This window comes from Arabidopsis thaliana, chromosome 3 (genome assembly GCF_000001735.4).
Source record: "Arabidopsis thaliana chromosome 3, partial sequence".
NCBI classification, from domain to species: domain Eukaryota; kingdom Viridiplantae; phylum Streptophyta; class Magnoliopsida; order Brassicales; family Brassicaceae; genus Arabidopsis; species Arabidopsis thaliana.
The window spans coordinates 4,370,395-4,388,813 of record NC_003074.8 but is presented as its reverse complement, the minus strand read 5'-3'; the positions used below and the strand labels follow the sequence as shown (position 1 = coordinate 4,388,813).

General features: G+C 36.8%; 8 protein-coding genes, 2 long non-coding RNA genes and 1 pseudogene across 18 annotated transcripts; 5 read left to right on the top strand and 6 right to left on the bottom strand.

The window, feature by feature from the left end:
• The first annotated feature begins 221 nt into the window (after positions 1-221).
• Positions 222-4,251, top strand: ECT2 (evolutionarily conserved C-terminal region 2). Of its 4 annotated transcripts, none has more exons than NM_112192.5 (9): positions 222-621; positions 903-979; positions 1,070-1,217; positions 1,313-1,383; positions 1,466-2,032; positions 2,159-2,752; positions 2,841-3,053; positions 3,150-3,290; positions 3,376-4,251. In NM_112192.5, the coding sequence occupies exons 1-9, from the start codon at positions 594-596 to the stop codon at positions 3,538-3,540; spliced, it is 2,004 nt and encodes a 667-aa protein (NP_187955.2). In that variant the 5' UTR covers positions 222-593; the 3' UTR covers positions 3,541-4,251. The 4 variants fall into 4 exon arrangements, with proteins under 4 accessions (NP_187955.2, NP_001030689.1, NP_850578.1 ...); NM_001035612.1 differs by having other exon boundaries at positions 313-621; positions 2,159-2,754; positions 3,376-4,100; NM_180247.1 differs by having other exon boundaries at positions 337-621; positions 912-979; positions 3,376-4,100.
• Positions 4,252-4,377: 126 nt separating this feature from the next.
• On the top strand, positions 4,378-6,616 carry DIN4 (Transketolase family protein). Its single transcript, NM_112191.3, has 12 exons — positions 4,378-4,688; positions 4,776-4,923; positions 5,006-5,065; positions 5,144-5,201; positions 5,281-5,378; positions 5,461-5,550; positions 5,625-5,693; positions 5,770-5,856; positions 5,926-6,021; positions 6,099-6,176; positions 6,269-6,355; positions 6,439-6,616. The coding sequence occupies exons 1-12, from the start codon at positions 4,519-4,521 to the stop codon at positions 6,472-6,474; spliced, it is 1,077 nt and encodes a 358-aa protein (NP_187954.1). The 5' UTR covers positions 4,378-4,518; the 3' UTR covers positions 6,475-6,616.
• On the bottom strand, positions 6,590-9,021 carry TBP1 (TATA binding protein 1). 2 transcript variants are annotated; one of them, NM_112190.5, is made up of 10 exons: positions 8,761-9,021; positions 8,421-8,501; positions 8,241-8,328; positions 7,941-8,012; positions 7,792-7,842; positions 7,614-7,658; positions 7,433-7,525; positions 7,226-7,327; positions 7,046-7,119; positions 6,590-6,945 (listed from the first exon to the last, which is right to left on the bottom strand). In NM_112190.5, coding segments are annotated over exons 2-10 (603 nt in total). In that variant the 5' UTR covers positions 8,498-8,501; positions 8,761-9,021; the 3' UTR covers positions 6,590-6,944. The 2 variants fall into 2 exon arrangements, with proteins under 2 accessions (NP_187953.1, NP_001030688.1); NM_001035611.2 differs by having other exon boundaries at positions 7,046-7,327; positions 8,761-9,018.
• A 217-nt stretch (positions 9,022-9,238) lies between these two features.
• On the bottom strand, positions 9,239-11,717 carry AT3G13440 (S-adenosyl-L-methionine-dependent methyltransferases superfamily protein; the record flags this gene model as incomplete). Of its 3 annotated transcripts, NM_112189.3 has the most annotated exons (3): positions 9,239-10,226; positions 10,400-10,480; positions 10,740-11,717. In NM_112189.3, 2 exons carry the CDS (start codon positions 10,474-10,476, stop codon positions 9,467-9,469), a joined length of 837 nt encoding a protein of 278 aa, NP_187952.1. In that variant the 3' UTR covers positions 9,239-9,466. The 3 variants fall into 3 exon arrangements, with proteins under 3 accessions (NP_187952.1, NP_001327233.1, NP_001327234.1); NM_001338052.1 differs by lacking the exon at positions 10,740-11,717 and having other exon boundaries at positions 10,400-10,476; NM_001338053.1 differs by lacking the exons at positions 10,400-10,480; positions 10,740-11,717 and having other exon boundaries at positions 9,239-10,207.
• Positions 10,643-11,753, top strand: SADHU7-1 (annotated as a pseudogene; the record flags this gene model as incomplete). The annotated part of the gene is made up of 1 exon: positions 10,643-11,753.
• An 84-nt stretch (positions 11,754-11,837) lies between these two features.
• Positions 11,838-12,469, bottom strand: AT3G13437 (uncharacterized protein). 2 transcript variants are annotated; one of them, NM_001084676.2, is made up of 2 exons: positions 12,325-12,462; positions 11,838-12,237 (listed from the first exon to the last, which is right to left on the bottom strand). In NM_001084676.2, the coding sequence occupies exons 1-2, from the start codon at positions 12,419-12,421 to the stop codon at positions 12,122-12,124; spliced, it is 213 nt and encodes a 70-aa protein (NP_001078145.1). In that variant the 5' UTR covers positions 12,422-12,462; the 3' UTR covers positions 11,838-12,121. The 2 variants fall into 2 exon arrangements, with proteins under 2 accessions (NP_001078145.1, NP_001326175.1); NM_001338051.1 differs by having other exon boundaries at positions 11,855-12,237; positions 12,325-12,469.
• Positions 12,470-12,686: 217 nt separating this feature from the next.
• On the bottom strand, positions 12,687-13,514 carry AT3G13435 (uncharacterized protein). The gene is made up of 2 exons (NM_180246.4): positions 13,274-13,514; positions 12,687-12,984 (listed from the first exon to the last, which is right to left on the bottom strand). The coding sequence occupies exons 1-2, from the start codon at positions 13,371-13,373 to the stop codon at positions 12,869-12,871; spliced, it is 216 nt and encodes a 71-aa protein (NP_850577.1). The 5' UTR covers positions 13,374-13,514; the 3' UTR covers positions 12,687-12,868.
• A 515-nt stretch (positions 13,515-14,029) lies between these two features.
• AT3G13433 (uncharacterized protein) lies at positions 14,030-14,600 on the bottom strand. The gene is made up of 2 exons (NM_001161143.2): positions 14,459-14,600; positions 14,030-14,390 (listed from the first exon to the last, which is right to left on the bottom strand). Exons 1-2 carry the CDS (start codon positions 14,556-14,558, stop codon positions 14,338-14,340), a joined length of 153 nt encoding a protein of 50 aa, NP_001154615.1. The 5' UTR covers positions 14,559-14,600; the 3' UTR covers positions 14,030-14,337.
• Positions 14,601-15,732: 1,132 nt separating this feature from the next.
• AT3G02705 lies at positions 15,733-15,977 on the top strand. The gene has a single exon (NR_140937.1). It is a non-coding gene; the product is annotated as an other RNA (long non-coding RNA).
• Positions 15,978-16,587: 610 nt separating this feature from the next.
• Positions 16,588-17,373, bottom strand: AT3G13432 (uncharacterized protein). Its single transcript, NM_001084675.2, has 2 exons — positions 17,251-17,373; positions 16,588-17,085 (listed from the first exon to the last, which is right to left on the bottom strand). Exons 1-2 carry the CDS (start codon positions 17,330-17,332, stop codon positions 16,952-16,954), a joined length of 216 nt encoding a protein of 71 aa, NP_001078144.1. The 5' UTR covers positions 17,333-17,373; the 3' UTR covers positions 16,588-16,951.
• Positions 17,374-17,618: 245 nt separating this feature from the next.
• Positions 17,619-17,983, top strand: AT3G02695. The gene has a single exon (NR_140936.1). It is a non-coding gene; the product is annotated as an other RNA (long non-coding RNA).
• The last annotated feature ends 436 nt before the right edge of the window (positions 17,984-18,419 follow it).

Below are 18,419 nucleotides of genomic sequence, written 5' to 3'. Positions count from 1 at the left end.
ATGTATATTGGGGTAAATTTATAGAAGAAACACACCTATAATAGAAAGCATGCCCTCTTTTGCTTTTAAATTTGACCAAATTTACTTTTGAATTATATTTTGGTAACAGAATTGAGATTTATATCTATTTTATTACAAGATTACCAATTTTAAGAAAATGGAAAAGTATATTATCCAGATTTTGCAGGAAAAATAACCAAAACCACACGGTCTATAGTCTTCTTTTAAAACAAAAGAGGAAATATCTTAAGGTGGAAGAAAAAAAAAAAAAAAGAAAGAAAAAAAAAAGAGAGAAGGTGAGGTGGTTGATTAGTGGATCTATTTGAATCAGAGGGAGAGGTAGAGAGACAAAACCCTTTTTTTCCTCTTCCCCGAAGCAAAACCCTTCTCCTTCTTGGCGGCTGCGGCCATTTTTTTCTTCTTTCTCTCTTCTATTCTATCTCTTAAACCCTAGATTTGATCTGGGTTTTTCCTGATTCCATTTAGGGTTTCTCTATCTTCTTTTTTTTCTTCTTCTTCTTCTTTCTCTTTGGTCGCATCCCCTTTTATCCGAGAAGGATCTATCCAAATCTTTGTTTGTCGAATCTCCTCTCATGGCTACCGTTGCTCCTCCTGCTGATCGTATCCTTTCTTTATGTTTCTCGATCTGTGTTTTGATTTCTCGATCTTGAATCTGTTGGATCTTGAATCCAGTGAGCTGATTTTGAGTCTTGTTCAGATATATTTGATATTGCCTAGATTCAGTTTCGGGTTTCTCAATATATTTCTCGATTGTTAGGTTTCTATATTGATTCAAATCGATTCATTTGTGGCGAGTTTGATTGATTTGAGAATGTTTGCTTTCCACTATTCTAATGGTTAATTGTGTAATTCTTTGCTTCCTTGACTCACCTTGTTTGTAGAAGCTACAGATCTGTTGCAGAAACTATCCTTGGACTCGCCAGCAAAAGCTTCAGAGATCCCTGAGCCTAACAAGAAGGTGATTTGCAGATTGAATTTTGGTTTTCTGTTGTCACAACTTTTGCTTCTTCCAGTTTTTTTTAACGCTTTTGTTTTGTGTCTTGTGTAGACTGCCGTCTACCAGTATGGAGGCGTTGATGTTCATGGTCAAGTTCCTTCTTATGATCGATCTTTGACACCAATGCTTCCCAGTGATGCTGCTGACCCTTCAGTTTGCTATGTTCCTAATCCTTACAATCCCTACCAGTATTACAATGGTAGCTTCATCCTCAAATCATTTACAATCTAGAAACATTATTTCACTAAATTGTCACCACTGGTTTAACAAGTTTTTCGTTTTGTAACTTTTCAGTATATGGGAGTGGTCAAGAGTGGACTGACTACCCAGCTTACACAAATCCTGAGGGTGTTGACATGAATTCTGTAAGTGTGTGCTGACTAGTTATAATAGTGCCTTTCATCGTCTTTATATTTTCTTTGCTTAACAGGTTCAATATTTTACCAGGGAATTTATGGAGAGAATGGGACTGTTGTGTATCCTCAGGGTTATGGGTATGCAGCGTATCCTTACTCGCCAGCAACTAGCCCTGCTCCACAGCTTGGCGGGGAAGGGCAGTTGTACGGTGCTCAGCAGTATCAGTATCCTAACTATTTTCCAAACAGTGGACCGTATGCTTCATCTGTGGCTACACCTACCCAGCCGGATCTCTCTGCAAACAAACCTGCTGGTGTGAAGACACTACCTGCGGATAGCAATAATGTTGCTTCTGCTGCTGGTATCACAAAAGGAAGTAATGGATCAGCTCCAGTGAAACCAACTAACCAGGCTACCCTTAACACCTCAAGTAATTTGTATGGTATGGGTGCTCCAGGAGGAGGTTTGGCTGCTGGTTATCAGGACCCCAGGTATGCCTATGAAGGGTATTATGCTCCTGTGCCGTGGCACGATGGCTCTAAGTACTCTGATGTGCAGAGACCTGTTTCTGGTAGTGGAGTTGCATCCTCCTATTCTAAGTCTAGCACAGTACCTTCATCGAGGAATCAAAACTACCGCTCAAATTCTCACTACACGGTATGATGTCTTTCCAAACTTCTTTTTGCTAATGAACACCATTGTCTGCTTTACTGGCATATATATATAGCCGCTCAAGTCTTCCAAATTTGTTAACTGACCTTCAATCAACTTTTTTCTTTGCAGAGCGTGCACCAGCCTTCATCAGTGACTGGCTATGGTACAGCTCAGGGGTACTACAACAGGATGTATCAGAACAAGTTATATGGTCAGTATGGTAGCACAGGGAGATCTGCTTTGGGTTATGGTTCATCTGGGTATGATTCAAGAACAAATGGAAGAGGATGGGCGGCCACAGACAACAAATACAGAAGCTGGGGCAGGGGTAACAGTTACTATTACGGAAATGAGAACAATGTAGATGGTTTGAATGAACTTAACAGGGGACCTAGAGCTAAGGGCACAAAGAACCAGAAGGGAAATCTAGATGATAGCTTAGAGGTTAAGGAGCAGACTGGAGAATCAAATGTAACTGAGGTTGGGGAGGCGGATAACACATGTGTTGTTCCTGACAGAGAACAGTACAATAAAGAAGATTTCCCAGTGGATTATGCAAATGCCATGTTCTTTATCATCAAGTCATACAGTGAAGATGATGTGCACAAGAGCATTAAATATAATGTTTGGGCTAGCACACCAAATGGAAACAAGAAGCTTGCTGCAGCATACCAGGAAGCTCAACAGAAAGCTGGCGGCTGTCCCATCTTTCTGTTTTTCTCGGTGTGTATATAATCCTGAAATTAAAAACTGTGCTCTTTTTACTTTGTTTTATGATATTGTTCTTTATACTCCAGTTTTTGTCTTTCAGGTCAATGCAAGTGGACAATTTGTTGGTCTTGCTGAAATGACAGGACCAGTTGATTTCAACACAAATGTGGAGTACTGGCAGCAAGATAAGTGGACCGGCTCTTTCCCCCTCAAGTGGCATATTGTGAAGGATGTGCCAAACAGTTTACTGAAGCATATTACTTTAGAGAACAATGAGAACAAACCTGTTACCAACAGCAGAGACACACAAGAGGTAAATATTTGTGACATCTTTTGGCTTGTTTTACTGATTACTCCACGAGCGTTTTTGTTTTCTTGTGCCTAACTTTCTTTGTTTGGATCATATTAGGTTAAGTTGGAGCAAGGTTTGAAGATTGTGAAAATTTTCAAGGAGCATAGCAGCAAGACTTGCATTTTGGATGATTTCTCATTCTACGAGGTTCGACAGAAGACTATCTTGGAGAAGAAAGCCAAGCAAACCCAGAAACAGGTAAGAACTAGAAAACAATTTCAGAAATCTTTTTCATTCAGTATATATATAACTTGAGTGTTTCTAATGTATTAAAGCTTAACAGGTAAGCGAGGAGAAGGTAACCGATGAAAAGAAGGAATCTGCAACTGCAGAGTCAGCGAGCAAGGAATCTCCTGCAGCTGTTCAAACGTCCAGTGATGTTAAGGTTGCTGAGAATGGGTCTGTTGCTAAACCAGTCACAGGCGATGTGGTGGCAAATGGTTGCTAACTAAGAGGATGGTGTCGCTCACGGCATGGGCATAAAACTGACTAGAGATGAAGATATGAACAATCCCGTTTAACGTTTCTCTTGAGAAGAAGATTGCCGTGAGCCTTGAAGCATGGAAGGAGCTTTAGTACCTGAGACGGATCCGTTTCTTTGCCCTTAGAAGTTTAAATCCCAGTTATTTTTTTTTCAATCTTTTCTTGTTTTCATTTTTCCTTTTCTTCAAAATCGCAGTCTCGTTACAAGTTTATGTTGGGTTTCTTTTTCATTTTCTGTTGTTCCTACCCTGTAAAAATGCGCATAGGACCTACTAAATCGTGGGAAGAATTAGAGAAAAGGAGATAAAAGCAGGGTGGGATTTTGTTTTTTCATGTCTGTTGGATTTTTAGGCAGAGTTTTCTTTTCTTTTGGTTTCTTGCTTTGGTTTCAGACTTGACTCTCTTGAGTCGTTTAGAATTTGAGATGGTCTTTTGCCTCTCTCGTCTTGTTTCTGTCATTCTCCAAAGTTATCTGAATCAATCCATGTTTTAAGATTTTCAAAGCAAGGAGATAAGTATTGTTGATTTTTTTCGTGTAACAAAACAAAACGACCTTGATCTCATAATTTTGTTGCTGTCACCAATAATTGTCAAAGAAGCCGAGAGAACCTAACTTTAGTCAGCTCTCCATTTCACCATTCCAATGTATGATGTGTCGTTTTGATCTATCTTGCCGAAATTGCTGATGTGGTTAAAATCCCAATAATAAATGAAGCTGATCAAATAAGTACTTGTTGTCTGATCTGACGTGGCTAGATAGCTTCTCCAACGCTTTATCTCGGAAACTCCGTGACAAAAGATAGTACTTTCATGTCTGTTTTGGTTTCATCCAAAAGTATCAAATTTGTGTGATCTTCTCCAGAAGAAACTTGAGGAACTTTAAGCTAAACCTCTGTAGTTTTCAGATTGATTCGTTGGTGGAAAGCGTCTAAATTTTGCGTAAATGGCGGCAGCTCTTGTACGCAGATTCTGCCGGGGATCATCTTTTCCGGTCTCTGGTCATGGATATAGGATGCTATCGACGGTTGAAAATGTATCTGAAAGTGGTAAATCGATGAATCTATACTCTGCTATTAATCAAGCTCTTCACATCGCTTTAGAGACCGATCCTCGGTGAGCTTTTCTCGCATTTTTCAATCCTAAAGTCTAAGGTACATTTGAATTGGTTTTTATAATGTATTTGGAGTCACTTGAGTGAAGGTCTTATGTTTTTGGGGAAGATGTTGGATTTGGTGGTGTCTTCCGATGTACAACAGGATTAGCTGAACGTTTTGGGAAATCTCGAGTTTTCAACACTCCTCTCTGCGAGCAAGGCATTGTTGGCTTTGGCATTGGTTTAGCTGCAATGGTCACTTCTTCTCTTCTTTTGTTTCTTCTGTTTACCTCTCATTGCTATCACATCATCTTACTGGTTACTTATTCGCTTGCAGGGAAATCGAGTTATTGCGGAAATTCAGTTTGCGGATTATATTTTCCCGGCTTTTGATCAGGTAAAAATGCTACCTTTACCTTTAAACCAAGTTATGATGACGCATGAGTTCTCTTTATGGAGTTTTGTGATTTCGTAGATTGTTAATGAGGCTGCAAAGTTCAGATACCGAAGTGGAAACCAGTTTAACTGTGGAGGTAAACTCATATCTTCTTGTGCCTTCTTGGTTATGAGACACCAAGTTTTTACTCATTGGGGTTTATGTGACAATTGTAGGACTCACTATTAGGGCACCGTACGGAGCAGTTGGTCACGGTGGACATTACCACTCGCAGTCCCCTGAAGCTTTCTTTTGTCATGTCCCTGGTATCAAAGTACATCTTCTTACTAAAGCTTCTTCTTTCTCTATTTGCTTCATATTCTTAGGTGTATATGAAAATTGCATGTTTTGGGTAGGTTGTTATTCCTCGAAGTCCACGGGAAGCTAAGGGATTATTATTGTCATCCATCCGTGATCCGAATCCCGTTGTCTTTTTCGAACCAAAGGTACTACTTCTTGAGTTATTTTCAACTTCAAGAACCTGTAAAAGAGTCTTTGATCCTTTGTTCTTCTTCTTCAGTGGCTATATCGTCAAGCGGTAGAGGATGTCCCTGAAGATGACTATATGATACCTTTATCTGAGGCAGAGGTATATAGGTTCCATTTCTAGTGTCTCTTCTTTTAGTACACTTCTAAGACTAATAAATGAAAACTTTTTGTCACAGGTTATGCGAGAAGGTTCCGACATAACTCTTGTTGGATGGGGAGCACAGCTCACTATCATGGAACAAGCATGTCTTGACGCAGAAAACGTTAGTTTTTATGTTTTGCACTTAATTAGTCTTTGGCGATACAGATGATGAAACAAAATGTTTTTGCAGGAAGGAATATCGTGTGAATTGATAGATCTCAAGACTCTGATCCCTTGGGATAAGGAAATCGTTGAGACCTCAGTGAGAAAGACTGGCAGACTTCTTGTAAGTTAAGCTTCTCTGAGTGAGTATCATTGTCCTAAGTCTCAGAGAATAAATGTGTTTGCTTACTTCGGTTGCAGATTAGCCATGAAGCTCCTGTTACAGGAGGCTTTGGGGCCGAGATCGCTGCAACTATAGTTGAGCGTTGCTTCTTGAGGGTAAAAACAAGTCATATTTGTCTACAGCATTATAATTTTTGGTAACAATGTCTGGTTTTCATATTTGCTTACATGTCTGGTTACTTTTGCAGTTAGAAGCACCTGTAAGCAGAGTTTGTGGCCTGGACACTCCTTTCCCTCTAGTGTTCGAACCTTTCTACATGCCAACCAAGAACAAGGCAAGTTTTGTTTCTGGTCTGTATCTTATACATATATTTTCGTTTTTGTTGCTAATTCTTCCCTGGCTCACAATTTGATGCAGATATTGGATGCAATCAGATCCACTGTGAATTACTAGCCCATCTTAGCATTGTACACATGATTCTCTGTCTCCTATCTTCGAAATAATTATTGATGCTGGTGGTTCAGACATGTAATGGATACTGTAATCACCACTTTTGTTATTTAATCTATGATCTTGAAACTCTCCATCTTTGTTCACAATCTTGGCCAATCTCTATGATAAACAAGACTTTAGGGCTACACACTGAGTTAAGGTTCTACTTGTAACATAAGTGGAAATGTGAGGACACTACAGCAACATACATGTAAGACATATCTTGGAAAGAAAAAGAAAAAAAATAGAACCGAAGAATTGTCTTTAGAATCTCCATTGTGTATATACAATGTTATATTATGAACCAAAACACAAGGTGAGAGTCTAGCTACTGTGAAAGCCTTTGTTCAAGGGCAAAATTCTCAGCAAGCTTTAGCAACTCCAAGGGGCTAAGACCGCACAACTAGTTTTGCAGGGAACAAATCCGTGACCCTATAAAAGATAAACACAACAATTAGGTTCATGCACGAATAAATCGAGAAATCAAACATTACTAAGAAAGATGAGGAAAGTTGACGGGTGTGTTACATACTATTGCTGTATCTTTCTGAATTCCGAGAGCACGGGGTATATATTCTCAAAGGCTTTGTAGGTCTCATCTCTCATCTGATAATGAGTGATCTCAGGATTTTTTCAGGTGACAGAAGAGCTAGAGACTAGAGAGAGACATAACAAGTATTATCACAAAACCTAAAGAGAAGTGAGATATTACCTTGGCTCCTGTTATTACGATCTTCCCAGAGACAAAGATTAGAAGGACGATTTTTGGGACTTTCATCCTATAAATCAGCCCTGGGAAGAGCTCGGGCTCATACTAACCACACGCCAATATGAGAGAGAGGTAATGGCCATCAGCACAACGTTTTTATCTCTAAAAGTCGGTCCTTGACTACTAAATGTATAAGTTAAGATCACTCACACTTGAGAAAGCAGCGTGAGAGTAAGCAAGACCTTCAAGTCTTATAGGGAATTTGACATCACAAGAACCTACAATATTCTGAATCTTGAAATCCTGCAGGATGTAACAATTGAATATATTTAGTATAAGCAAAAGTAAGAAAAAAAATGTTGGATAGGGAAAAGGTTTAAAGAAATTGTACCTTGAATTTTGCAGGGAATCCCAATTTCTGCACAATCCTAGCATACTAAACAATAAAACATCTCCTATTAGCATAAACAAATGAGGAGCAAATAGCATACTGCAATTATTGCTAAAGTAAAGAAGAACAGATCTATAAGAAAGTTAAATTAAAGAGGTTAAAGATAAAAAAAATCTACCTTTCTAGCAGCCATCTTCGAAAAGTCCTCGCTCTTAGCTCCAGTACAGACCTAATTGGAGATTAGTCGCCAAATTCAGAAGAGAATTCAAACCAATGTAATTAAATTTCAGAATTATGAAAAAGTATTGCCAACCAAAATAACTATACCATTTTCCCTGAGGCGAATATTAATGCTGTAGTCTTCGGTTCTCTGATCCTCATTATCACCGCAGCAAAACGCTGGAAACATAAAACACAAGAGGTATTACATAAGACGAGCTTAGCTAAGGCAAATTAGTTTAGCAAAAGCCAAAAACAGATAATATCTTAGATTCTAATTAATCAGTACACAGTATATAGACCAATCAGATCTCAGGTAACAATAAGGTCAACTCAAGGAGAGAGTACTCTTCCAAACAACTTTTCTACCGTTTATTAAAACAAAAAGTCACAATATAATGCAAATACCTTGGGATTATATTCAGCATTCCGAGCCTGCAAAGCTATGGCTTTAAGATCTAGCTTGCAGTCTAAGTTCACCGTGGAGACAATGTTTCTGAAACAAAACATCAAAGATGTCAACAGGGGTCAAACAAACACTTAATCCCAAGAGACAAAAAACAAATACGAAGGCACAAAAGAACTCACTGAAGAGTAGGAACAATCCCTGAAGGATGCTTGCTAAGATCAACTGGATTACTCCCTTCCAATCCTTGATCAGTCATTCTTCTATAGTTACACAAAACCAAAATCAACACAATCAAAATAAGCAATAGCCAGAAAATATAATAGACACTAGACACGATCCAAGACAATATGCTTAAAAGTCTTATCAGATAGACTTATCATTCAAAAGGGTTTCAATTATTTGAGAATACAGAGCCAATTTTAGATTTCATCTTCCAAAACAACGAGACTTATCCTCTTAAGGTGATGAAACTCATAAGATCTAATCGAAAAAACTCAGGAAAAGGATTAAAGGTCAGACCTTTGGATAGCGAAGAAATCCGAAATCTAGGGTTTCGTAGCTTTAAGACGAGAAGGAAAGATTCGAGGGAAGAGTTTGGGCGAAAGGAAGCCGAAGAATTGAGAAAAGGAGAAGCCTTTTATACAAAGAATTGAGAATCGAAGAGGGAAAAAGATTTATAAATCGGTGCTTATATAAGGGGAGAGTGAATTTGTTTCTCTCGCTTCTGGTTTTTAGATCTGTGAGAGAGAGGAGGTCATCGACTTGCGTTTCGGATTTGGGATCCTTAAGCCCCTTTATACCTATATATACATACCCATGCTACCCTTGACCGTCCTTGTTACATCGAGGGTAATTTTGGAAATTTATGCGGTAATGCTACGATGACGGCTGTCTTTCGGTTTTATGTGAAAGTCCACTCCTTTTCGGCCACGTCAGCTTTAGTGTTATAACGCTATTATATTTTTGCATATTTAGCGATTTAGTGAACATTTTTTTTCAAGTAGAAATTTATAATTTTTCATTGATTTTTTCAAATCACATAATGTGGAATTGAAAATCAAAATTTCACATCAGTTAAAATCCACTAACCAATAACCCCACTAAATCAAATCACTGTTACGACTACACCACCAACACAAAACATGATTTTCATAAAAATTAAAACACTAGAGAATTCTTGGTTAAACAAAGCATGCTTATGAGATCTCTAGCCATCTTTGTAGTATCAGCGCCATTGTTTCTCCATAAGCGAAGATAAGGATTTCGAAAACTGCGAAACAAACGATGATGATGATGTCTCTTTGTCCTGGCTCTCCTCATCCTTGTCTCTCCAGAACTTTAGGATAACGAGATTCTCCTCTTCTGTTGATCTCTGAACTACGATTCTCGAAGCATAACCTTTCTTTCTCATCATCAGACAAATCTCTGCTGGGAAATTTGAAGTTAATGTCACTAAGTAGAACCATCCTTTCTCTGATAGCAAAAGATCAACCACAGGCAAGATTTTATCGATGACTGTCCGGCCATTTTCCCCTCCTGCCCAAGCAGAGGCAATACCTTCCATTCCAACTTCATATTCAGGTGTTGGCACATAAGGCGGATTCACCACAATCACGTCGACTGAGCCAGCAAGTCTCTTCTCTAGACCAGTAGCTAAATCTGCGCAGATAACATCAGCATTAACTCCATGTGCTTCTAGAGTTTCTTTTGTCACTCTTGTAGCTATCGGGTTAGTGTCAATGGCGAGATAATGAACACCAGGAACTTCGTTTTGAAGAAGAAGTATAAGTGAAGTTATGACATATCCGCTTCCGCATCCAATCTCCATACAAATCTTAGGGTTGTGCTCTATAAGGTTGGTGCGATCAGCGAGTAATGCATCAACTAGCGCAAATGAATCATCACATGGTTCATAGACCTCACGATGCGAGCTTACAAGACGGATAGCAGCAATTCTTGGTGGCATCTTGTAAATGACTTGACTACTAAACAAACAAACAAAAACCACACCATTACAAGTTAGAAGGTTTTAACTTTGAGAAGGTGTATTCCATATTTCAAATATAAACAAGCTTGCAGTCTAAAGTTCACCATAGACATCAAACAAACACTAACTCTTAAGAGACTAAAATAAAGACAAAGGCACAAAAGAACTCACTGAGGAGTAGGAACAATCCCTGAAGGATGTTTGCTAAGGTCCATTGGATTACTCTCTTCTAATCCTTGGTCAGCCATTCGTCTAAAACAACAGACAATCAAACTAAGCAAAAGAACTCAGAGAAGATAATTGCCACTAGACACGATCCAAGACCACAAGAAAACTTATGCGTAAAAGTCTGATAAGATAGCTTCATCAAATGGGTTTCAACTATTTGGGAATACAGAGCCAATTTTAATTTCATCTGCCAAAACTACGACACTTTTCCTCTAAGCTATAATACCGATACGAGAAATCATATCTGAACGATTAAACCCATGAAAAGGATTAAAGGTCAGACCTTTCGATAGCGAGCAAATCCAAGTTTTGAACACGAAATCGAGGTTTTCGTAGCTTTAATACGATTATGGAAGATAAAGAATCTGGCTTTATGAGATGGAGGCTCAATCGTAGCCTTGAAAGTCGTGCCCTTCTCTCTCTCTTGAAGACAATTTCCGGTAAGTAGATTTAGTTTCCTTTTTCTTTTTGTTCCGATCTGCTCTTCATCGTCGGTTTGAAGCCTCTTCAAGGAAGTCCAGGAGTGAGCCGATGCTTGTCTCCGTCAACGTGTGGTGTGGAGCTCTCTCTCTGATGTGGATTTGGCTCTGGTTTTGTCGGTCGAGAAGGTTGCGGCGGGGGTCTCTTGGTTATGGACGCTGAGGGTTGCTGCGAGGTTCTCAGGCTCACCCGTGATTCTAGTCGCTGCGTCCACGGCGGAAGTTGGAGAGGGGTAAGGGGGGGTTCGTTGTCTGATGCGGTGGTTAACAGTAGATCTGTTTGGATCTTAGATGGCTGCAGCGGGTTTTGGATCTAGAGAGTCTGACTGAGCCACCAGTCTTTAGGTCTGCCGTTTTTGGTCTCCACCGGTCCGGATCGACGTGTGTTTGGCTCTGGGTCTTTGCTATTTTCCGGTGATGGGAGAGAAGTGTTATCGCTGAGTGTTTCGGGTTGCTAGGTCGGGATCCGGTTCCGTGGAACCGCTACGTCGGAGCGGCTAGCTTTCCGGGAGTCTTGTGGTGGGTTGGTGCGTTGGAGTTGAGTCTCTACAGACGAAAACCGGAATCTTTCGTCGGTGGTGGACGATTCTCGGAGGCGGCCACAAAGCTGTGGGACTTGAGTCCGCCGGATCTAGGTTTTGGTCGCTCTGCTAGCGACGGTCAACAGGCGGCGAGCTTTTTTCTTTTTCCTGGCGATGTGTCAGAAAACCCTAATTTTGTAACTGGACCGAATTGTTTGTAAGTTTCGGCCCAAGCCCATTGGGTAGTTTTAATGAAATTATAAAAAAAAAAAAAAAAAAAAAGAATCTGGCTTTTTGTAAAACGCGGTTTTGGGTAGTCTTCGAAATCTTCAATTTTATTCAACTAGTAAAGAAAAAATCTCAGACGAAAGATTTTCACGAAGAAGAAGCACCGGCTACGGCGGAGGAGAAAAAGTGGAAACTTGGAATAATGAAATCAAGCCTACAAGTTTCAATAATTTACACTTTAGCCCCAAAACTTACAAAATCAACATAATTGAATCTTCCCATGCGTGTAATGGGCCGAAAGCCCCTTAAATTAGTGGTTGAGATATAGCAAATACACGTTTCTAATTTCAAGCTTTGAAGTTTGATCTTGGTCGATATTATCTTCATAGAAATTGAAGGATGGGATCTTATGAAAATGTTCACATAGCTCCTTTTAGTTAATCATTGCAACAAATCCAGCCTTTTGCAGGAGGCGAACGGCTGACTTTTACGGTGATCTTCTTTCCTTTGTGAATGTCAATCTCTCTACCTTCTTCTTCTTCTTCTTCATTGGCTTGTTACACGTTAAAACTATATTACAAACCTCATTTTAACACCATATAATAACAATATTTGCACTTATGCAGTTATGAAGACTTACTAATTTTCCGGTTTTTGGAAAAAGGAACGACGGTCGAATTGGAAAATGTGATGCATAAAAGTAGAAGCAAAGCTATAAGAATGAACTTGAGACTCATTTTTCTTTCTTCCTCTTTCTTCCCGGGTATATATGTATATAACATCTTATAAACTATAAATTAGCTAGTGTTAGACTGTTAGGCAGAGATTATATATATCAGGGTCGTTCTCATTACAGTTGGTGTGATACTGATATGTATACGTCAATGCATGCAATGAAAACATATTGACTTTCTAAGTCTTGTCTTTTTTTCCTTATTTTTGCATTTGTTGAAAAGTCCAATGTTAATCATATCATCATTTTGGTGAGAAAATGAAAAAGACCTTGTTGTCACTCAATACTCGATTTTAAATCGTATAGTGAACTAAATAATAATTTACATATCGAAGTTTCATTTAATTTATTCGAAGAGTATCACACACAATGAAACAACTTTACAAATAATCAGAAATCACAAGTTAATAGATTATATATAGATTGGATCGCTAATTAAGATCGTTACATGTCATAACTTAGAAATGATCTTCGGTGGACCGCCTCCGTGAGGAGCAGGTCTAGAAAAACTGCCTGTAAAGCCAATCTTCATTCCTTTGCTGATGTGTATATTTCCAAGCCATTTTCCTATTTAAAATTCGATTAACCATAAAATAAATTTCCTATTTTTTTCAAGAATTTATGTATATGTAAATTAACAATTGTATATTTCTATACAAATTAAACAACAAAAGTGTTGCTAGTTTGTAGTTATCATTTATTGATCGAAAGCAATTATTAATTCTACAAGATCAACTTTTTCCATACATCAAAGAGTTTTACGTGGCATATGTATAGATAATAGATCCACGAATTTGATCTGAATATCTATCAAATAACAACTATAAAATAAAAGAGATAGGTAATGGATACTTACTTGTTGTGCGAGTTGGATAAGTAACTTTAGCCAAAGCTGGGTTTGATGCAATAGACGAGAGGAGAATCCAACCAATTAGCAAAACCAACTTCCAATTCATCTTTTTAAGCTTTAGGACTATGCAAAGACTTAATGGGTGGTCATATAAAGAGAAAAACTTGATGCGGTGGAGTTGTTTATTACATATTTACAACAAATGATGCTTCTAAGAAATAACATTAATTATATAAGAAGATTTAATAAGTTTTTGGACTTTTGTTTTATCGATGAAGTTGCTTGAGATTGCTTAGTTTAATGAGGTCAAATTAGAGACAGGGTGTCATGTTTAATACTATAATTAAAAAGCATAATTATCGATCAACATCATACCTAGTAGATTTTTTTTTAAAAACCATTTTTAAAAAATAATAGTTGTTCGTTGAATCAACTAACTAAACCAAATTAGGCCAGTCTTATCAATACGGTTTGATTCCTCAAATAATTTTTGTTCGGACAGAAGATCAAAACGTAGGAGTTTTTTTTATAGAAAGCAAAAGGGCGACAAACAAAGGAATTTTGCGTCATTGGAAGTTCACGCTAAGATTTAAACATCGGAGAAGCAAACTCTGAAGTTTTGATCGTCTTCTCGTCCAAACCGCCAAGTCTATCAAATTGAGAAAATTTTGTTTCTAACCCGTTTAAAATTGAATGCTTTAACTTATGAGCTGTCTTCTTAAATATAAACGGTTTTTACCAACATATATATGATGTGTGTCTTTTCATTCTAATCAAAAAGAGTTATGGTTTTCTCCTTTGTCAAGTAGTAAAACGGGGTTACCGTCGGAAATTACTTCAATGTCGGAAACAATATTATGATGGGCTTTTATTTTCAGTACAACGTAAAATTCTACAACTTCAGAACTATTTTTTGTAGCTAATTTATGAGAGAACCTATTAAATACGTATTTTCTTTGATTCCCTGATTTTTCTTTTCGTTACTAAAAAATAAAATAATTATAAAATGGGTCCATCTAACCACCATGACTCATAAATGGCAGGTGCTCTTTCTCCGTAACCTCGCCTTACTAACAACACTGGGGCGCGGGTCTCGACTTACTTGGCCGTGATTCTATTATCACTGTTAGAAAAATTGGCATTAGTCATATAAAAGAAAAATATGGATCGAATCGGATGATAAATACTTACAAAGTTTACGGTTTTGGTATGGCCAAGTTGAAGCTGCATAAGATGAAATCACCAATGAGAGAGCCAAAAACAAAGCAATCAGCCACAAATTTCTCTTCATTTTCTTTCTGTCGTTGTGTTGTATAGCTGTAGTTAAAAATAGTTCTATGTATGTTTTATGTGTATTTATACCAGATTTAAAATAAAATAAAATAAAAAGTTTGGAACGAGGCAGCGTGTGGAAAACATATAATCTGACTGACTTTCAAAACAATAATAGTCTACGACGAAGACAAAAAAAAAACAAGGGAAACCTTTTCTGTTGAATTGTTATACAAATATGTTATGAATCCAAATTTTAAATATGATGTAGAATAATATATAAGAGATATGAATCAATTCACTTACTTTTGTATAGGGGAGTCTTGGTTACTGATCATAAAATGGTTAAAGTAGAATCTGTTTATAAATATCCATATCCATATTATCCAAAAGTAGAATTTTGTTCGACATAGATCAAAGGAACTGTAGAAAAGACTAGGTCCTAATTCTTTGAAATAAACGTAAAATATGGAGATATAACTAGAGAAGACTAGGTCTTCATTCTTATGATTGTACGTACGTATAGATTATTGACGTACTCTTCTAGTATTTTTGTTCAAAAAACTGAGCTCATCTAGTCGTACGTAGTTTATAAAAAAAAAGGTCGAATGCAAAGAAAAATCTATAGCGTATTTTGAAATGGTCAAAAATGTAGTGAGACACGACACCAACATTGTCTTTTCATCTGAACCCTACCCTTGAACACATATGCTTGACATTGCTCATCTTCAACATTGGTCCATGCAACACGTTATTAGTTTTTGAATACTGGATGATATTGTTTGAAATCCATATGTAGCAGCACATGGAAAGAAAAAAGAATAGCTCATATACATTTGAAGACTGTAAATTAAGCGTCTGATCGGTAGATATGTTACGTATGTATATAGTGTTTTTAATAGAATTCTCCTTTTCCATGAAATACGGACATATAAATAGAAATCTATGTCTAAAAGTGACCAATTATAAAAGCGGTATATATATTGTACTTGTGAAAAAGAAGTTATACTCTCGTCGCAAAGTACAAAACTCCAAACTCCAAAACATTATATATATATATATATATCTTCCAAAAGAACATTACAAATTACATTATACTTTATCATGTTCGGTTAACTAATTAAATTAAAACATTATCACTGCTAATGATCATATGTAAAAAGAAAAAACTACAAACAATTTTACAATTTTCTAAACATGTATGTCTAACCGCCAGTGCCTCTGGGTGGAGTCTTTTTACATGAATATGATGCCCTTATGTCTGCTGGCTGAAATGTTTTAATACAGTGCCTTGCGGGTGGTGATATACTACGTTGTGTTGCGATTTTTTCATCTATAAGAAAGTTAATGTAGGAAATTAGAAATATAACAATGACTATATATATTTGATTTAAACTCTTTTTTTTTACTTCACACCATAGACACCCAATCTTTCTTGATATTATCTCTGGAATTTGATTCTTTTTCTTTTCATTTTTCTCTTGCAGTTATTACACATGGAGATTGACACAAACATTTAGATGATAACTGATAAAGAAAAAAATCAGTTAGTAAATAAAATAAATAAAAATACTCACCGAACTCACGGGATTTGTGTTGAGGTACGAGCATTTGGGACGAATATGCAGAAGAAAAAACAAGAAGGAAAGTTATCAACCACAAGACTCTTTGCATTTCTATGGGTTTTCTTTATCTGTAAACTTACAAAATTTAGTGCAATATAATACATTGTGGATCCATCACTTAATGGGTATTTATATCGATCAAGTCGCTGCGAAAGCTACAACATTAGTCAAGTTTCATAATGATGATTATTACTTTGGGGACTATAAATTTCCAAGAAAAAATAAGTACACACAAATAAAAAGCAAGAGAAGCTTTTTTTTTTTTTTTTTTTCTAAAGCGGGATTGTAATTTCAATAACACGGCGTATGTGGAATTTTCAAATTTGTGATTGGATCTCGATCAAAATCAAAAGACATTTATTGTGGACGACCAGACTTACCAACAGCATTTTTCTAGTTAAAGAAAAAATATGTTCTTTCACACCTAGCTAGTGATGATCGTCGTAGAGCATATGCACAGAATATCGTATAAAAATATAATAATAATATAAGATGTCAAAGAGCATGAACATCGTTATCTAGGAACGTGTTTTCACGTCCAATAATAACCCAGTGAATACAAAAGACAAGGTCAATCTCACGTAAGTAATTTAAAATTTAGGTGACAGCTTGGTTCGTTGACAAAAAAAAATTGTATGGAGAGAGAAAATAATCAAAACACATTTGAGCCGGCCATTGGGTTTCTTTTTAAGTATCTTGTCCTTTGCATAAACTAATAAGGTTCACAAATCAGGAACATTTCTTAGATTATACGATGTATGTAGCCACAAATCGTATAGCCATCGCCTTATACTGAATTTGGACTTGCGGCTTGTGGCGAGTCACCCTCACCCCATTGGCGATCGGGTGGTGACTTACTACGAGGTACTCTGATCTTCATTACCTTTCGAATGTGAATCGTTTCTGCTATTGTTTCTTCTTCTATACAATTTTCATTAGGTATCAAAAAATTGAACTGATCATGCATACATGCATGTAAAAAACAAAAAGTAGCTAAATGTTATCTAACTTTCTTTTATAATTACATAGCTTCTCATTTAGCATATTTAGGAAAGATGATGATATACAAACATCAATAATACTTACTGGATTTGTATGAGACGACGTATGACGAAATCGCGAAAGAGAGAATCAAAAGGGAAGCAATCAAACAGAACTTGACCTTCATTTTCTGGATGATACCTTATATTGTACATGAGTATAGATATATATCAATCAAATATATAACTTTTGTTTAATCATAACTTATTGATCAAGTTTTCACGTAGCGCGTCAGAAGACTTTCGAAATAAACATATTCTACATATATAATATAATAACTGATATAATCATATAAGTCAAGAAATAGCTATGTTATACACGCTATATTGGGTCAAAGGATACTAAACTATTTTATACTTCCGTAAGTTTACTATGTTTTCATTTATTGACGATAAAGCTAAGATACTCTATTTGTCAGCATTTCAAACAAAATATGTACAAGTCAAACAAAAATCCTGATTTTTCCCTGGATTTGGACTGTCCTTTTACATTTGGGGTGCATAAATAATTAATCATACAATATTTAATGTCAAATCTTAAAGAACAAAAAGAAACAAAAACGATGTACGAATATGCATTGGGTGATTGGCTGATCCGTCTAACCATATCAACCGGCGTGCGGGGCACCTACACTGGATGGTGAACCTTGGCCCGCAGGCGTTGTCACACTCCGTGGTGTTTGAATCTTCTTTGTCTTGTGAATATGGATCATTTCTCTTATTTCGTCTTCTACAAAAAATAAAGTACGGAACATGAGGTCCTTCCATTGAGTTTATATGTAGTCGTTAAAATCGAAGACAGATTCCTTAATTTGGCTTTAGCATACGTTAATATAGATGAAACAAACCGGATGACAAATATTGATGATACTCACTGATTTTTCGAAATTTATATGGTTGATCAGCTGAGATCGTCTTGAGTGAAAACAACAAAGAGAGAACCAAAAGAGAAGCAATCAACCACAACTTTGCTTTCATTTTTTATTTTGTTTTTTGGTGGTATACGTTGTATACATGTGTATTTATATCAAATCAAACGTATACGACTACAAGGGTTCCTTAAAAGTTATTATATGAAAGCTTTCAAATGATATTCTATCAATCTTGTATAGTTCAGAACTTTGACGACGCAAAGGCTACACAATAAAATAATTTCATTCGGAAAATATGGATTTAATTAATTAGTTATGGGTAGTCAATGTGCATGGTGCACCA

Bases quoted from the DNA above. Each gene is read 5' to 3' on its own strand.
- ECT2 (NM_112192.5), top strand. From the start codon at position 594: ATGGCTACCGTTGCTCCTCCTGCTGATC. The intron at 980-1,069 runs GTGATTTGCAGA...TGTCTTGTGTAG, and splicing joins TCCCTGAGCCTAACAAGAAG to ACTGCCGTCTACCAGTATGG. The intron at 2,033-2,158 runs GTATGATGTCTT...TTTTCTTTGCAG, and splicing joins GCTCAAATTCTCACTACACG to AGCGTGCACCAGCCTTCATC.
- DIN4 (NM_112191.3), top strand. From the start codon at position 4,519: ATGGCGGCAGCTCTTGTACGCAGATTCTGCCGGGGATCATCTTTTCCG. The intron at 4,924-5,005 runs GTCACTTCTTCT...ATTCGCTTGCAG, and splicing joins GCATTGGTTTAGCTGCAATG to GGAAATCGAGTTATTGCGGA. The intron at 5,202-5,280 runs GTAAACTCATAT...TGACAATTGTAG, and splicing joins AAACCAGTTTAACTGTGGAG to GACTCACTATTAGGGCACCG.
- TBP1 (NM_112190.5), bottom strand. From the start codon at position 8,497: ATGACTGATCAAGGATTGGAAGGGAGTAATCCAGTTGATCTTAGCAAG. The intron at 8,329-8,420 runs GTGAGTTCTTTT...GTTTTGTTTCAG, and splicing joins GGGATTGTTCCTACTCTTCA to AAACATTGTCTCCACGGTGA. The intron at 8,013-8,240 runs GTATTTGCATTA...TTATGTTTCCAG, and splicing joins ATGCTGAATATAATCCCAAG to CGTTTTGCTGCGGTGATAAT.
- AT3G13437 (NM_001338051.1), bottom strand. From the start codon at position 12,466: ATGTTATATACATATATACCCGGGAAGAAAGAGGAAGAAAGAAAAATG. The intron at 12,238-12,324 runs GTAAGTCTTCAT...ACGTGTAACAAG, and splicing joins TTCCAAAAACCGGAAAATTA to CCAATGAAGAAGAAGAAGAA.
- AT3G13435 (NM_180246.4), bottom strand. From the start codon at position 13,373: ATGAATTGGAAGTTGGTTTTGCTAATTGGTTGGATTCTCCTCTCGTCT. The intron at 12,985-13,273 runs GTAAGTATCCAT...AATTTTAAATAG, and splicing joins TTATCCAACTCGCACAACAA to GAAAATGGCTTGGAAATATA.
- AT3G13433 (NM_001161143.2), bottom strand. From the start codon at position 14,558: ATGAAGAGAAATTTGTGGCTGATTGCTTTGTTTTTGGCTCTCTCATTG. The intron at 14,391-14,458 runs GTAAGTATTTAT...TTTTTCTAACAG, and splicing joins ATACCAAAACCGTAAACTTT to TGATAATAGAATCACGGCCA.
- AT3G13432 (NM_001084675.2), bottom strand. From the start codon at position 17,332: ATGAAGGTCAAGTTCTGTTTGATTGCTTCCCTTTTGATTCTCTCTTTC. The intron at 17,086-17,250 runs GTAAGTATTATT...AAAATTGTATAG, and splicing joins CGTCGTCTCATACAAATCCA to AAGAAGAAACAATAGCAGAA.